At 39.0% G+C, this 17897-nt stretch overlaps 1 protein-coding gene across 1 annotated transcript; it reads left to right on the top strand.

Annotated features, from left to right (window-relative positions):
* Positions 1–1923: 1923 nt before the first annotated feature.
* LOC125698119 (threonine--tRNA ligase 1, cytoplasmic-like) lies at positions 1924–17567 on the top strand. Its single transcript, XM_048956038.1, has 19 exons — positions 1924–2188; positions 2643–2717; positions 3498–3688; positions 4237–4360; positions 5527–5648; positions 6287–6404; positions 7023–7087; positions 7784–7862; positions 9023–9169; positions 10659–10757; positions 11083–11249; positions 11766–11928; positions 12521–12658; positions 13139–13216; positions 13671–13771; positions 14876–14980; positions 15686–15758; positions 16425–16539; positions 16647–17567. Exons 1-19 carry the CDS (start codon positions 1943–1945, stop codon positions 16793–16795), a joined length of 2355 nt encoding a protein of 784 aa, XP_048811995.1. The 5' UTR covers positions 1924–1942; the 3' UTR covers positions 16796–17567.
* Positions 17568–17897: the final 330 nt, after the last annotated feature.

Genomic DNA, 17897 nt, shown 5'->3' with positions numbered 1-17897 from the left:
ACATAACCTTCCTTACGCAAATGCTGCTTAATACATGGGCTTTTTGCTCTTGTTTTCATAGTTTCTGTCAACATAAATCCCCCATCTAGAAAAGCTATGAGCATTTCCTGCTTCCTCCTCCCATTTCTTAGTCTGTTTTTTCTATTTCCATTACTTCCAACTGACAACGTGTCCGTGTTCTCACTTATGCAGCTTTACCTATAAAATTTCTTAGGGGTACTTTACCTGTTGTGTAGCAAACAAAAATACTTTCCAGTCTTTTACGAAAATGAGTTTTATAATGTTTCCTCTCTTCTTAAGTAGCAGCCATCACATCTTCCTGTCAGGCTGATTCTGCTTCTGAAGTTTCAGGTGTTTATCAGTTATCACTGAAGGTGACCACTGACCGTTCCATCGTTTAGGACTTTTGTTATGCACGTCCCCAGGCAGTCAGGTTTCATGCAATTGTTCGGAGGCATCGCCTGTCACCTTGTGGTTGGCTGCAGGTATAACAAGCCTCGTAGGTGACCTTAGCTGGAGTAAAGAGTGGAAATACGTGTTAGTTTGCTATGGTCCCCTTATAGACTGTTGTGGCTTTTTGACCATAACAATGAGATTGTCACTGCTTCTGTAATCTTTGTGAACCTATTCCAGTAGAACTATGTATGCTTTGCGTGGTATTGCACACCACATAACAGGGGACCCTTGGGGAGAAGAAAGGTGATGAAAGGTACCAGCGATCTGCCTCATACACAGGTAGCATGGCTAACCAAGGGTAGTGCACAGTAGGCAGAGAAAGCAGTCAATTTATCTGGAAGGCCTGGAACATCTTTCAGGCTACCACTAAATGCTTAATTCATAAAACTCCCTTTGATTTTGAACCTCCGTAAGTTTAGTACAAATGCTGCTCTCCCATTTTCTTCATTTTCTCAATCAAAACTCATGCTATTTTCTTATCCGACTTGTTGGTCTCAGTAGTTAGAACTAATATTAATACTGTGATATCTCAGCAGCTGAAAGATTCTGATGAAATCTGTAGTTCCAGATACATTAGCATCTGATTAATTAGCCTTCTCAGCCACTATAGCTTCTGCTAAGTTTTTCTGTTACTGCAGTAAATGCTAGATCAAGTGCAAACTGCAGCTTTGAGAGAAACAGAACCCAAAGATGAGACACAGAAGCTGTAGTATGAGTACATTTCTCAGGTCTAACCTCAAAGCTGTATCTGCATTTATTTTATTGTGCTGAGAACATGATTGTCATGCTATCCCAAATGGGGTAACAAATTCTGCATTTGTTGGTGGAATAATGTCTTTTTAGTCTCAAAAAAAACCCTTAAAAACACAAATAAAAATGGGTGGTATCATAAGAAGTGTGCCAAATTGTGGACAAATATGAGACTGCTGTCCTTCACACACTGTGCAGCTATTTCCAGTTGTGTAAACTGTGTAGAGTGCTGACCCTGGTTTGGTAGTTATCACAATTCCAGTAAAAACCGGGTGAAACAAATACTGAAAGTTTGGGTAGAGAAACTGAAAATGGAGAAATAGGCAGGAAGTGCAATGAAAGGAGGAAACCAGAGAAAGAGGTGGTGATGGGAGACTACTGGAGGTAAAAGAATCCATGTAATACGCGGTGGGAACACAGATTTGTTGTAAAATCGGTGGTTTTCCTAAGGAACAGGGGGCACGGTGGGGATGGCCGGCGGTTGGACTAGGCGCTGTGAGCGGTCTTTGCCAACCTTAATGATTCAGCCATTCCTCGGCGCCAAAGTTTTGCAACTCCTAAAGCGGCCTCAACGAGGCAGGGCCCCACCCGCCCGCACACACCACGGCTCCGACCGGGCCCGGCGGGCCGCCCGGAGGCCTCAGACGCGCCACCGGCGGCCCCACGTCCGTGTGGGCGGGCGGGGCGGGGCGGGGCAGAGGGCGGAGGCAGCGGGCGGGCTGCCCGCCGGGAGAACATGGCGGCGGTCGAGGCGGCGGCGCGGCGCGTGTCGCGGCAGGAGCAGGAGCTGTGCCGGCTGGCGGCTGAGGTCGGCCGTCTGAAGGAGCGGGACGCGTCGTGCTGTGCCGAGGGCTGCAGCCCCGAGCTGCTGCGGCTGAGGGCCGAGAACGAGAAGCTGCGGTACCGCCTCCTGCACCTGCGCCGCAGCCTGGAGGCCGAGCTGGCCCGGGCGGCGCCGGCGGAGCCACGAGCCGGCAGCGAGGTAACGGCGCTCGGGCGTGGCGGTGGAAGGGCGCCGTGCGGGGCGGGCTGGGAGCGGTATGGCCGGCCCGGTCACGGCTGTGGGCTCGGAGCGGCGCCGCTCCCCGCCCTGCGAGAGCTTCGTGATCGCGGAATCGTTGTATCAAACCACCGCAGCCTGTTCTTACCGCTGACCGGGCCGTGTGAACGCGTCGGGATCTTGGTGACGGTGGTAATTGAAATAACGCTGAGAAAGCGATATCGGGAAGCCTGGTCAGCAGTCTTGCAGTCTTTGCTGAGCGCCGTGCTGCGGCCTGGTTCTGGCTTTAGGTGAGCTGTGTGTGTAGAAGGGATGCCTCCGAACGGACAGGCTGCCTTTTTAGCCCGAGGCCAGGCTGGCCGGTTTCGGTTGGTTCGGTGGCTGCCTGGGAAAGCCTCAAAAGCAGAGTTATGCTTTATGTTCTCGTTATTTTCAGGAAGCCTCCACAGAAAGGCCTGCTGTTGTGGTGGACCAGAAGGAAAAGGAAGTCATCAGTGGGAGCAAGAGTGAAGTGAGTGGGTTTATTACCATGTAACTAAAGGAGGAGTAGTTTTGTTTGATGTTCCATTCAGGAGAGATGCTGAGATCTGAAGTACCTCTCTGTATTCTGAAATCTCAGGTTTGGGAAGAAGGCTTTCTATAGTGTACGTATTGACAAGATGTATTGTCAGAGACTTTCAACTTGCACGTGGAATTCTTACACATTCACAGTGCTCTACTTTCTATATGACAAGAGTACATGGGCTTTGGAGGAATAAAGTTCAGGATACAGTGATTCCTAAAGAGAGTGGTGTTTCATGAATGGTTAAATAATGTGCACTGTGAAATAGAATGTTGGCAACAGTGGCTGTTGTTTGATAGATCATAATTTGTTTTCTGCTAAACGAAAGGAAACTTCCCTCAAACTATCTTGAGTAACTTGGATCTGAGTCTTTGAAGGGACGAGCAGAAGTGAGCTCTTGTTGGCATGATCCAAACTTCTCTGGGATGTCAGCCAAATGCAAACTGGGGCGGAAGTATGGGCTGCTCTCTGAGGTCAGATGCACAAAGCTATTTAGATCCAGATGGATGAGGGTGCATTGGAATATTGAAAAGGTACTACAAAATAGTTAGCAATTTGGACTGCACTATTATGTACCAGTGCTTTACTACGTGTTAGTATAAATTCTAACATTGAAATCTAGTCTCAGTTGAAACCTCTAGGAATGTATCAGCACTGTAAATCTCTTCCTTCCATTTCTCTTGCAAATAATTTTTGGCTTGCATGTATGATTTCACTTCCTTGTTACAGTTACAGTGTGAGCCAAGTTTCATAGAAGACAGACTGAAGCTTTATGAAACACTGAAGAAAGAACATGATGCTTTACTAGCTTTCAGAGCAGCTAATGAGACAAAACCTATCAAAATTACTCTGACAGATGGAAAAATAGCTGATGGGGAGTCTTGGAAAACCACACCCTATCAACTAGCTGGAGGAATCAGGTAAGTTGCAGATTGAAGGGATTGTATTTTTGGGGTGATAAATCTGTTACTGTTATTTGCCTCTCACATTGTTGTGTAAAACATGTATGTCATAGTGAGTGAATGGTGACTCAAGTTGCTTTACTTGAAAAGCATTGTTGAGGCCTCTGCTGAATGCCAAGGCAGTAGCAGGGATGTGTATCACCAATTATGAGTGATGCTTGAGGCTGTGTGCTGAGGTCATCGTGCTTGCTTCCAATTAAAAAATACAACAATTAGACTGTTAAGAACTTAGAGACATGTAAAGGTTTGTGAGTTACTGGCTAGTGGTAGAAAATTGTGAGCAGATCCTTAGTACTGAAAGTTGAATGAACCTTGAAGTCCTCAAAAGTCTATGCTTTGAAAGTAGGAAAGTGCTTTAAAAAAACAAAAACACCCCAAACTTAAAAACTTTAAGATTAAATGTCTTTAGGTGCTATAAGATGTGAGTGGGATCATCAGGTATAGAAACCTTGCCAGTTTTGCAAATTTGAACCTAAATATTTTGGTCTTTTCTTTGTGTTCTTTAGTCAAGGGTTGGCTTCAAATGCAGTCATAGCCAAAGTGAATGGTGAACTGTGGGACCTGGATCGTCCATTGGAGGGAGATTGTACTTTGGAGCTGCTTACATTTGATGATGAAGAAGCACAAGCTGTAAATAAATCTGTTTTTTACTTGATGAAAAGAGTTTGTGTCACTGAACTGATTGCAGCTTTATGCTTTTTAAATGTTGTATTAAAAAAAAAAAAATCCAGAAACCTGTTCAATTAATTTTTCTCATTATTTGACAAAGATGCTTAAATACTGTGTAACTAATTTATAGGTGAAGTAATTCTTACTGTTCTTTTATTTCCTCTTGCACATAAACAGGTTATTCTATCTCTGTACGAGATTCAGATTTTGTGTAGTGTCTTGGTTTGTGTACTAAGTTGAAGTAGTTTGCCTAAGTTGTGTGACTTACGGTGTGTTCAAAGGACATGTTTGCAAATCAGACACTGAAGGCAACAGTGAGGTTGTCTTAAAATTTTCTAGGAATCGTGTAGCATCAAATTTGAGTCATAAATGAAATGAAATATATACAGCTGTGTATTGACAGTGCTTGTTAGAAACAAGTAAGCACATCTTAGTCAGTTAAACTATAAATACAGTTAGTGACGTGCCCAGGAATTTTCTGTGGGACTGGGATTCTAGCCTGTGTTTATGCATGGGACTTAGACTTCATTTTGTCAGATTCACGTGATTAAGTTTGTTCAAGGCATTTCGTGGGCCTTTTGGGTCATTAAGTGGCCTGAATTAGTAGGGACTTCGAACATAGATGGGTGTTTTTCTGTGGAGTTGTTGTCTCCCACCTTCTGGTGTTACACATAACGTGGTTTACAGTCTTATTGTAAACATACCACGTGTGAACAGCAGCAACTTAATTGTCTGTATTGCTTTACATGTAGTTAAGCTGCGTAGACTTTAAACTGACTGGAAATTGACTTGCTTATACGTGAACAGAATGTTTATTACAGTGACTGAGTTGTGCAGAGGTATAATTGTATTTCAGACTAAAATAAGATGAGGCTTTAAAGCTACAGCTGCCAGTGTATTGTCAAAGAAGTAGTTAAGAAGTAATTAATAATCATCATGCAAGTATTTCTCATGGTTAAAAATGACAGCAAAAAATTGGTGAAATTCTCACAGAATTTAAAAAGCAATGACTGATTTATCGGTTTCTCATCTTAAACCATACATTTTTGGTTTTGTGTTTTTGTTTTTTAATTTTAATTGTATAACAACGACGATCCCATGACTTGCTCATCTGACCTGATCTGCAGGTTTACTGGCATTCAAGTGCTCACATTCTTGGAGAGGCCATGGAAGGATTCTATGGGGGCTGCTTGTGCTATGGACCACCAATTGAGAATGGATTTTACTATGACATGTACATTGAGGACAGGTAAATATTCAGTAAGAACTTTAGCACTCATTACTGAAGTGCAACACTGAAATATTTTACTCCATAATGTTTTGTGTGTTAAAAGTAAGGTCGTGTGTCTCTAATGTTGCCTAAATCTGTCAAGGTGTCCATCTTTTAGTGGAGATGTATAGATGTATGTTTGTCTAAATACTTGAATTCAAGAGCAGTGTTCAGACAGCTGCTCGGACTTGGGATTTTTGAATGGTCTTTTTTGGAAAAAAAAAAAAACAAAACACCAAACATGGAGTGATTTGGTAAAACTTCCTGAAATTTCTGGCACATGTATAAGGAAATTTCTTTGAAGAATCACACATGGAAGTGTAAAATGCAGCGGGATTTAGCCGTGTGTATTTGAAGCTAATGGTCTTCCAGACAGTTGAATGAACTGAAGGCTGTTACCTGGGTGATTTGAATGGGATTGTTTGGAGTGATACTGTTTGTGTGTCAGAGCTTTGTGTATGAAAGTACAGCTGATATCAAGGAACTAAGACATTACTGTGACAAATCACAGCGTGTCCCGTGGTCTTCAAATTAGACTGTTGTAATGTGGTTACTTAAAGAATGTGAATATCAGAATAATTGATTTGAGTTTCTTTTGTCCTTGTCTGTTTGTGTAGAGGTGTATCTAGTACTGAATTCCCAGCGCTAGAGAACCGCTGTAAAAACATCATAAAAGAAAAGCAGCCTTTTGAAAGGCTGGAAGTCAAGAAGGAGATCCTGTTAGACATGTTTAAGGTAAATCTGTGGAGTACCTGTGATTCTGGTATGATGGTGTTTTCATAAGAGTTACATTTCAAAGCACTGCCTGCAATGTCAGAATTGTACCTAGCTATGTTATAATAATAATAAGAAAAGAACTGTAGCGTTCTGTCTCCCTTCTCCATATCCCTTACAGGTGTTTTTTCAAGAAATAAAAAAAAAAAAAACAAACAATTTCTTGTTGCATAAAAACGCCTCAAGTTCAGTGAGATTATTGGTGCTTAAAAGATGTGGTCATTCTGGTTAACTTGCAGAGATGAATAAAAAAAAAGACTATTCCCTAGACCTCCATTTTGTATGGTGAATGTTAACAGTCTCACTGTACTGTGTTGTAGTTGTCTTTCTGAAGTCCTTTGAGGCTTTCAGGTGGTAATCGCCATGTTTAACGCTTTGTCTGGATAGTGAGGATAATTTCTCTCTTTCCCCTTTTGTTTTATAATGCTTCTGGAAGGCTGTTGAATGTTTACATTGTATACCTGACTTGCTAGTTGTGATAGTCTTACTGATGCGTGTGTATTATTAATACATAATTTTGGATAGAGTGTTAGTAGCTGTTGTAATGGTGTTCCTGTGTTCTCGTGTTTCCTCATGCAGTATAACAAATTCAAGTGCCGTATCCTTAATGAGAAGGTGAACACACCAACTACCACAGTTTACAGGTAAACAAATTAAGAGGTGTTACAAAACATTTATACTGTTAAATGTTTCATTTTATTTGAGAGGATAATATTTTTTTCTGTTTTTATTTCTGAATACTTGCATAATCAGGAATGAGACTTTCAATCAGTAATATTAATTTATGTAAAATCAGATATTTCCTTTGTCTGTGAGGACAGGTCAGATCTCCATTGGTGGACAAATGGCAGGTCTTTTCAGTCTTTGCCTCTTAATAAAAAGATTAAAGTAAATTACCCCCAGTGCAACTGAATGACTGGATAATGAATAAAACTAACTGCTAAGTGTGTGTTGAGTGTCGAGGATCCTGTTCATGCAGTTGCAAGGAGTAAATCTTATTAGTAAGAAAATGAGAAAAACATTTTTTCTGTTTGATGTATGTAGTTTGAGATTCCCTGAGCAATTTAAAATGAATTTACATATGGAAATATGTGAATTGCTGTGTATAATACTGTGGTTCTGGTAACGCATCAAATGTGATGAGTGTTGACCAAGTGAATATCCTGCTTCAAGTACCAGACGCAGTTAGGTTTAGGATGCACAGATTTGCTGAGTATTCCATATATAGGTACTTATTAATTATTTGAGCATGTAAAGCAATACCCTGTATGTCATTAGTGACTGTATTTTAAAATGCTGGACTATTTTGAAATAAACACTTTCATTCTTTTGGTGTTTAGATGTGGTCCACTGATCGATCTCTGCAGGGGCCCACATGTGAGACACACTGGGAAAATCAAGGCCCTTAAAATATTTAAGGTAAGTTTAAATAAAGCACATGTTAAATCCTAGCTGCCATAAGCTGGTCAGTTGATTTCTTTATCTATTTTTCCTGAAGTGACAAGGTCCCCTGGATTGTTTTTTTTGCTTACTCTAAAAATAGTCCCTCATTTATTTCCTCTTTCTTACCAAACAGAACTACTGACTTTCCTCCTTCGTCCATTTCCAAGGCCTACTTATTGTTGACCATCACAGCAATCATCAGTGGAAACTGATAGCATCTTTTTTTTTAATTGTGGTGTTAGTGCAGTTGAACTCTATGAGTATAATGAGGAGCAGAGCAAACACACTCACAGTAGTGGTGTGGAACTAGCTATCCCATGCACAGTGGAGAAGTTAATGTGGCTGACCTAATGTGACAGTGCTGCTGTATTGTTGTGCTGGTATCTTCAGAGCATTGCACTGTGCAGTGCAGCTGTTGTGGTCGGGCTTTGTAGTGGCTGTCACATCTTTGTGCCGTTCTGTCCATGCATTATGCACGTTCCCTCCATTCTCTGGTAAAAATAACTTCCAAGATGTAAATTGGATCAGAAAGTAGTGTTTTGACCTTGTAAGGAGGAGTCCTTCAGGTGTAGGAGGTAAAGTGGGCAGTGGCAGGTCTGTAAATGTCCTGGTTTTATGATTTTTAGTTATTGGCTTTTTAAAAATGGAATAGCTGACAAGAACGATGCAGTTTAAGTTAGTTGCAGATGCTGATTCTGATGTTGTTGTCAGGCTGTCCTCACTGGGACATTTGTTATATTTGCTTATGCTGACTTCCTGACTGAAGTCTATGGATTAAGTGTTTGGCTTGTCAGAAAGCTAGGATTTAACTGAGAGAGTCATTTTCTTTTTGACTTCCATGTTTATCTTTTGTGTTGTTTTGAACTTTAACAAGAGATAACACGTGGTTTGAGTTAGAATACAGGACCTAAGTAAAATAAATATGACTTGACTAGTGACTCTTGTTTATACCTACTGCACTAAGCATACTGACTAAAAGGCCGTGCGAGTATCTGTAATATAAATAAATGCTGGATGACTGCATGTAATTCTTTTACCAAGTTAAAAGCCGTAACATTCAAATGCATTAACATCTATTCTTCCTCTTGCTGAGAGTATAACAGTACTTATCCTCAGCTATGGGTTTTGTCCATCAGAATTCCTCTACGTACTGGGAAGGAAAAGCTGACATGGAAACTCTGCAGCGAATCTATGGAATATCCTTCCCTGATAACAAAATGATGAAGGAATGGGAAAAATTCCAGGAAGAAGCTAGAAACCGAGATCATAGGAAAATTGGAAAGGTGTGCTCTTCTATGGTCTGCTTCTCTTTTGTGCTACTGCAATAGGATTCATTCTCTTCGTTGTTTTTTTTTGTTTGTTTGTTTGTTTTTCCCTTTCTTCTTTTTAGGGTAATTTGAATGGGAACCTGTTCTATGCATTTATCTTACAGTCTACTTTACATTTCAAAATTTCGTTTAAACAAATTTGGCTCATCAGTTGCTTACAAATGCTGAACTAACATTGGGAATAAATTGGGAGGTAGTCCCTGGGCTTGGGGAGGTATTTATCAACATTTTTGATGTAGGATATTTTGAGATCCTACATAAAACGCTGCATTTTTCGTAGAAGGGAGAAATTATTGAAAATTTTATGAATGATATTTTGGTAATACTTTTTATAGGTGCAAGTGAGGAAGTAATACATACCTCTACTAGGTTAAAATGAGAAGATTTAGTGTTAAATTGAGTTTAACTGTGAAGACATTGGTATGACACAGGCAAGGATTGTGACTGAGCATTGGCCATGTGGCTCTACAAAGGAGCCATGTATTTGCAGTTACCTCTGATGTCCCTTTGTAAAAAAAAAAAAAAAAAAAAAAAAAAAAAAAAAAAAAGTAAAAAGTGTAGTTAGAAGGAGAGTATTTGAAAGAAGATAAATTGCCTTGTGGTTGTTTTAAGACACAATGGGTGATATACAGTTGAAAACAGAGGGGCATTCATTTGAAACACTGAAGTGTTAAACGAAGATTAGCATCAGTAGCCAGCAGGATGTTGATGTGAACATCTGGTTACTTGTTGGTAGGTGCCAAAACACAAATATGGGCTGCCTTCGTAAGCAGTAATGAACAACTGGGGTGACTCAGAAGAAGAGTCAACGAGAAACTTACAGAAAACTGACAAAGGATAGGAGTGGCAGATGATCTTTGCTGAAGTGTTTGTGTTTGTTTCAATTAACCCGCTAAGACTTGAATGTTTGTACAGTACTTGATGATTATTTATTTTCATTTTCAAAACTAAATTATCTACTATAAAAAAAAATTATCTATGTATCTAGTATCTAATAAATGTAAGAGGCTACTGGTACTCTTAAGATGTACCAGAGCCACACTTCTAAGTTTGTATTTGAGATAATTCTGTTGAAGAATGACCAGCTGATAAACTTCAGCTGTCAGCCATCAGATGTGATGGGTATATGTGTAATTGCATTGGTTGCTAATGGTAAGATTACTTCAGGCATCAAGTTTTTGAGGAAATATCTATTTAGCCACTGAGTTAAGTGGGCTACCAGTCATACACAGACTTCTAAGAGTAAGAACTGGAGAGAAATTAACATCTGTTGTTGAGAAATTGTTAACTTTTAGAAATCATCTTGTTACTGTGTTAGATCATCTTGTTACTGTATTCTTCCATTTTTGTTAAGTCTCAGCGTGTGAAATACTCATTTTCTGCAGGTAACTACAAGAGAGAGATCTGAAATGATGTTACAGAATTCTGTTTTATATTTACATAGGAGCAAGAACTCTTCTTCTTTCATGATTTGAGTCCTGGAAGCTGCTTTTTCCTCCCCCGAGGTGCCTTTCTTTATAATACACTCACAGATTTCATACGAGTGAGTATTGACATGCTTAATGCTTTCTGTTGATCTCGAGGGATGTGCTGTTTGTAGCACTGAGCTGTTCTCAGGGAGAGATGGGTCTATGTATGTAAGCACATGCCATTTTCACCAAGATCATACACATTTAACCTTTTTCCAAAATAGGACAGATGAAAGTGTTCTTAACTGACATGTTTTACAGTTATGTAAAGCCTTCATGCATAGTTTACTTCCCCAGTAAAGTGCCGTAGTAAGAAAACAGTTTTTTTAAAAGTAAGAAAATCAGAATATTGCTTACAGCTTTCTATATCATCTTGTAAACGTTTGATTTGTTTTACAGGAGGAGTATCACAGGCGTAATTTTACTGAAGTTGTATCTCCAAACATCTTCAACAGTAAACTCTGGGAAACTTCTGGGCACTGGCAGCACTACAGTGAAAATATGTTCTCTTTTGAAGTAGAGAAAGAAACTTTCGCACTTAAACCAATGAACTGTCCAGGACACTGGTTTGTATTTTCAACTGAAAGCCTTCTTTCTTCACTGTTTTTATCCCTTGTGAGGCTGAGGAGAAAGAAACGTGGTGTCAATACCCATCATTTGTGTGTGCAGTAGACTGCTGAGCAGCTAGGATTTTAGAGAGCTCCCTGGCAGCATCCCAAAGCGGACCAAATAAAACTCTTGTAGGAGGGTCTTTCAATAAGTCTAGACTAAGTAGCTAGATTTGTGTGTATCGATATTAGCCTGTACCAGTAGCAAATAGGAGTAATGTCGATTAGATTGAGGCTTCAGATGCAGCGTATCAAAAACTCTGATTCTTATTCTCAGTGTTGCTTTTTTCTAGGTGGGCTCTAGCAAGGCTTTTTGAGTGCCTTGTGCTCTCCATTTACCTGCCTTTTAGAACATGGGCAGTCTGAATGAATAAATGCTTAGCAGTGAAATTACCGTCTATATTAACTGCTAGTTTATGTACTGACTTAAATCTTCTGCAAGAATGATAAAAGCAAGGTTCGTGTTCCTTCTAGTTTGATGTTTGCTCATCGTCCACGGTCCTGGAGGGAAATGCCTCTGAGACTTGCAGATTTTGGAGTGCTTCACCGAAATGAACTCTCTGGCACTTTAAGTGGCTTGACTCGTGTGAGGCGCTTCCAACAAGATGATGCTCACATCTTCTGTACAATAGAACAGGTAAAAAAAAAATCTCACCAACTCAAACTGACACTTAAAAAAAAAAAAAAAAAAAGTAAAACTCATACAAGTATTTTCACTCCAAGTTTTCCTATTGTGTTTTCTAGCATAATGCTGTTTTCAGTGCTTTTTTTTAGATGTAGGCATTTTCTACTTAATCACCTGATACTTCATATTTCTTAATCTTCTGCAGTAATGCTCATCAGTAGCCTCTTGAAGTTATTTTGTTAGAAGTCTCGAATAGCAGTGCTGTAATTTTCTTTTTCCTTTGGAGTAAAATACTTACATAAAAAGAATAAAACTTAAAATCCCTTAAAATAACTTAAAATGTTATTGATATGAATTGCAGAATGGGATCTTTGTGTAGGAGTTTTCCCTTGAGTAAGATTGATATATCAGGCAAGTAAATTACAAAAGGCAAAATATTTTTCCTCCTTCATTTCTCCCTCCCATTTTCATACATGATGGTTGTTATGTAGTGGCCTTTTAGCTCTGGTAGTGAGTTCAGCAAATTCAATTAGATTCTGATGTGAATAAATCATAAAAATACTGTGTTTTATTTTTCAAATAATTTCTTTTGTTTACATTTAAGATTGAAGAAGAAATTAAGGGCTGTCTTGATTTCTTGAAGTCAGTTTATTCCATCTTTGGCTTTACCTTCCAATTGCATCTTTCAACAAGACCAGAAAACTATCTAGGAGAATTAGAGATTTGGGATCATGCAGAAAAGGTAATTGACATTTAAAATAAATAATAATTTAAAAGATACACACATATATATATAAATGTTATCTGCAAAGTTTTATAGAAGTAGATATTTAGTTAAATTGTTTCATGTTGAACAGTGACATTTGTGAAATTGTGCAGGTCAGATGCTAAATATTATCTTGAATAGAAATGCATGTTGAAAAATTGGATAATATGTGGGGTTTCTAAATAAAATGAGGAATTTTAGATTTTTTACGGAGTCCCTTATCTTGAACTGATTTTTTTTTTCCCCCTCAGATTAATAAAAAGATTCTTATAGGGAACTCTTATTTTAAAGAATATCATAAGTGACCAAATGTTTGAATGATAGTCATCAGCATGTTGAGTTGCTTAGTATTTCAGAGAAAAATGCTTACACTTTTACACAGATGAAAAGCTCTCGTACACCTGTAAAGGTTGTGGGGTTTTGTTGTTGTAATTACTCTTCCTGTTTCATGATTAGCAACTTCAAAGCAGCTTGGATAATTTTGGAGTACAGTGGACATTGAATCCAGGAGATGGAGCATTTTATGGTCCTAAGGTTAGTGAATTGATATTTTAATACAACTTCAGGATGGACAACAAGGTAGACAAGATATAACCTGATACAGTTACAATGTACTATGTAATCTTTCTTAGGAGAAGAGAAGGCTCCTGGGAGACCTCATTGTGGCCTTCCAGTACTAGAAGGGAGCTTATAAACAGGAGGGGGAACAGGGTGGATAGTGATAGGACAAGGGGAAATGGTTTTAAACTGAGACAGGGGAGGTTTAGGTTAGATATAAGGAGGAAGTTTTTCACCCAGAGGGTGGTGAGGCACTGGAACAGGTTGCCCAAGGAGGCTGTGGATGCCCCATCCCTGGAGGCATTCAAGGCCAGGCTGGATGTGGCTCTGGGCAGCCTGGGCTGGTGGGTGGTGACCCTGCACACAGCAGGGGGTTGAAACCGATGATCATTGTGGTCCTTTTCAACCGAGGCCATTCTATGATTCACAGATTGATATTAAGATCAAAGATGCTCTTGGCAGATACCATCAGTGTGCTACTATCCAACTTGATTTCCAGCTACCCATTCGATTTAATCTTACTTACGTTGGGTGAGTGATTAAAATACTTATCTTCCTCTTCTAACTAGAACAAATAGAATACTTATCTGCAATTTTCATAAACTGAGCTATATTAATGCTCTGTTGCTCACTTAGCAAATTATTAGTTTGCATCTAAGTAGCCTGCAATGGGTTATGAAGGAAAACATCTCTGGAGAGTGGAGGACTCAGTCCAGAACTTGAAGGTTTTTCTCAGTATGACGATAGCTCACTTCAATTGTAAATGCCATTGTTTGTGGGAGAACTTGGTGACCTGTCTATTTGTCTTGAGAAAACTGGTAAGCAACTGATTATATGGCTCAGTTCTTAATTTTAGTCTAGTCATCGTGTTGTCATTGAGGACATTGCATTCGTATTCAAACGTCCGTTGAGGAGATGGTATGTTTGCAGTAGGAAATGCTTTGCTCTTTTTGTTGGATAGAATTAGGTGACCTTGAAGAACATAAAGCGAATGCAAGTAGTTTTTTAAGGAAAATGTCACTTAGACTTCCAGCTAAGAAAAGAGATTTTATCATCTGAGTGTGTTAATTTTAGAACCATGTCTTCTGGGTTGTTTTTATTACGATGTTTATTTTTATATAATACAAAAAGTTTGAGGGAGGTGTTGGTTATTTTTGGTTCTGCTGCATATTCTTCGGTAGACATCATAGCTCTTCAGTAGAAAATAAGATTAGAAACAGCAGCTGGCCTTTTTTTTTTTTTCCATAACCAGAGGTGTGTATCTTAAAGAAAGAAATGAATAATGAGGGCAGATAAAATCCTGTGCAAGACGACGAGTTCAAGTCGTAGTGGAAAAGGGAGGAATGACATAAAATATTAAAATACAGAGACAAGGAGCTGTCAGTTTTGGAGTCAAATTGTAGAGTGTGCTTTTTAAAGCTTAAGAACTTGTGTCTATGTCACAGTCATTCTGATTACTCTGCATTCCTTCAAAAGCATGATTCATTCTGAAGTAGATTTTTAGTAGCAAGTGGCAATTTTTGCTTAGTATAAATTACTGGTTTTTTACTGTGATAAGTAAAATCAAAAGAATTAGTAGGATTGCATGTATGTGATCTAGGAGAAGTGTGGTTTTGAAATTATTTTCTTTTTCAGCAAAGATGGAGATGATAAAAAGAGGCCAGTGATTATTCACAGAGCTGTTCTGGGATCTGTGGAGAGAATGATAGCTATTCTAGCAGAAAATTATGGAGGAAAATGGTATGTGACACAAATACAATTCTGAGAAATGTTTAACAACATGGTTAGGAAGTATAGGTCCTCCCTGATGTCTCATACATCACCTTACAAAATGATTTCTCTAGGGTTTTCTCAACAGCAGGTGAGATGAAATGAAATCTAGTTTTGCAGTTCCAGTTGTGTGTTCTACTAATAGCTCATGGTTAAAAATTCTGTGAGATACGAATTGCAACTGAATGTGTGTGTGCTGCACTTTACTTCTTCCTTTTTATTGGAAGATGCTTAATATACATAAAGTAGATGCTTACACAGGCATAAATTAGCCCAGATATGTGATTATTTTTTTTTTTTAATTTGTAAGTTGTTCTATTTCATCTCTAGTTAGCTCTGAAGATATTTCTTCTTTAATAGATTGAAGGATTAAGGAAGAGTGAATTCTCACCTTTAAATGCAGAGACTACTCACCTAGTACTATCAAGTTATATAACAAATGAAAGCAGAAATTATGTGACGAATTGAAATTCTATTTAAATCTGTGAAATTGGTAGGAAGCAAACAGAAGGTCAAAGTTCTGTGCATACCATTTTATTGGACTCAGTCTGATTGATATTTTATGTGAACTGAAAAGTGTAAAGGTAACATGCAACATTCTTAGCTTACAATTCTGTGGATATGAATGAAAACGTAGAATGCTCATTTATCTTTTCTTCTTATTGGGTTTGCCAGGCCATTCTGGCTGTCTCCACGGCAGGTCATGGTTGTGCCTGTGGGACCTACTTCTGAAGAGTATGCACGGCAGGTGAGAGTACAGCTTTATGCAGCAGGCAATTTTAGTAGCTCCTGAAATACTCATCCTTGAGCGAGCAGTAAATGCTTTAATAATACAGCAGATGCTTTTGGGTCAAGTCATTTTTTTCCATGCCCTCTAAAATTGTGTAAGCCTGAGAAAGGGAAATATAACAAAACATTTGGGGTTTTGTTACCATGTACAAACTTCAGTAATAATTACAGGAAAAATGTTCTGAGCTACTTACCTTACATACTAATAAATGTTTCACTGTAGAATTATCCCCTTAAAGTGTAGGGGTAGACTTGGTTTCTCCCGCTTTCTAGGATATAGGCAAAGTTCTTCTTACCAACTCCCACCCCCTTTTAGTGCAAGCATAAATGGTTCTCTTCCTTTTCTTCTTTCTGTGGCTGAGGCATTTTGGCATTCAGCAGTGTAGCTGTCTGAGAGGATCAGCAAATGTTTGATACGGATGTTAACTTGTATTTCTTCTAACAAGGAATTGCTAAGCACTAAGGTCCTGTCAAGCTTTTAAGAGTGTGTGCAGTTTTCTTTGAATAATTGTGTTGATTTCATTAATACAGATGTTCATAAGAGCTAAATTATTTATATTTATAAATTATTTATTGGATGGAATCTCGTAAAGTATATGCTGTAATAGTAAACGTCTTTCTTTAGGTTTGCACTGAGTTTTTTGAAGCAGGATTTATGTCAGATGTGGATTTGGATCAGAGCTGCACACTCAACAAGAAAATCAGAAATGCACAACTGGCTCAATATAACTTTATCTTAGGTAACTGTAGGGTCTTTCTGCATATCATTTAAGTTCTGATGTTGGGCATGGTTTGTCTAGACTCAATAATGTAGGTAGTTTAATATTGTTTGTGATATATCTTGCAGTGGTTGGTGAAAAGGAGAAAGCAAATCATGCTGTCAATGTGAGAACAAGAGACAACAAAGTTCATGGAGAAATTTCGGTATCTTCTGCAATTGAGAAACTCAAGAAATTTAAGAGTTTGCGTCTTCCAAATGCAGAAGAAGAATTCTGATGTTGCTACTAAGGACAAAAACTACAGATATGAACTGCCCATGTGAAATGGTGTTGCTTTCCTTCTCCATAGCAGTAATGCTCATCTGAAAGAATTTGAAGCATGGACACACAAGCCGAGCAAAGGTAGCAGTGTTGATTCTACGAGAATAGCATGAGAAAACAACTGCAGTGGGTGACTCCTTTAACTGTCCTGTGGGACTCTGCTCAGTGCTGGTTGCAGAACCCTTTTTGTCAGGCATCCTACACTTCTGCTGAAATATGTCAGTTTTACAGTGTAAATAGGTAGTGCTGTACTAGCTGAAGGAGCAGAAGGCTGGGAAATGTGCTGACTGCAGCTGCTGAACTACCTCAGTCACACAGCAGCTGCTGAACTGACATGGCCTTGGCTCTTGGGTTTTGCTTTTTTCCAACTCTGAATTGTCAAATATGTGTCAGATATTGGAGTAAGGAAGTAGCCTGTTCCTTCATGAATTTTTGCTCACAAGTGATAAATAAATGGTATCTGTTGGAAATGACAATGTAACAAGGTACTGAATGAGCCCATGCCTTCGGTAACTGCTTGCTGTAAAGGTGATTACCAAGAATGAAGTTGAATTAACCACCATATCCGTGTGTGGGAAGTATTTTATTTCTGCCTGTTTGTTGTTGACTTGGTTCTTTGAAAACAATTAAAAAAAATCCCACTCAATTTGCCTTTCAAAGAATTGGGCATGTGATTTATTGCTGTGGTTGCTTGGGATACGGTGTGCTGAAACTGGGTGATGTAATCTTCATTTTTTTGTTTCAAGTGTGTTGGAATACAAATTGGTTCTACTTACCTGATCTGATTGTTTATGCTTATAAATGATTTTTAAAGTTAACTCTGCAGGGCATTTAATCAATGTTTTTGATATGTGATTTTTAACCACGAGTATTTTTTCACTGTTATGTGCTCTGTCAACCTTTGTAAACATACAGCCACGAGTTGGAAGTGCTCTTTGACACAGATGTTATTACAAGCACGCCAGTGCTTCCCCCTGCCTGCAGCCTGTGTTCCATGGCCGCGGGCTTTGTGCCGTGCTAGTTGGCTTGTGACCCAGCTTTAACTGATTGCCACCCAC

The sequence above is a fragment of the Lagopus muta genome, chromosome 10 (genome assembly GCF_023343835.1).
Source record: "Lagopus muta isolate bLagMut1 chromosome 10, bLagMut1 primary, whole genome shotgun sequence".
Taxonomy (NCBI): domain Eukaryota; kingdom Metazoa; phylum Chordata; class Aves; order Galliformes; family Phasianidae; genus Lagopus; species Lagopus muta.
Note: the sequence above shows the minus strand (reverse complement) of the source record. Positions and strands in the feature narration are given on the sequence as shown.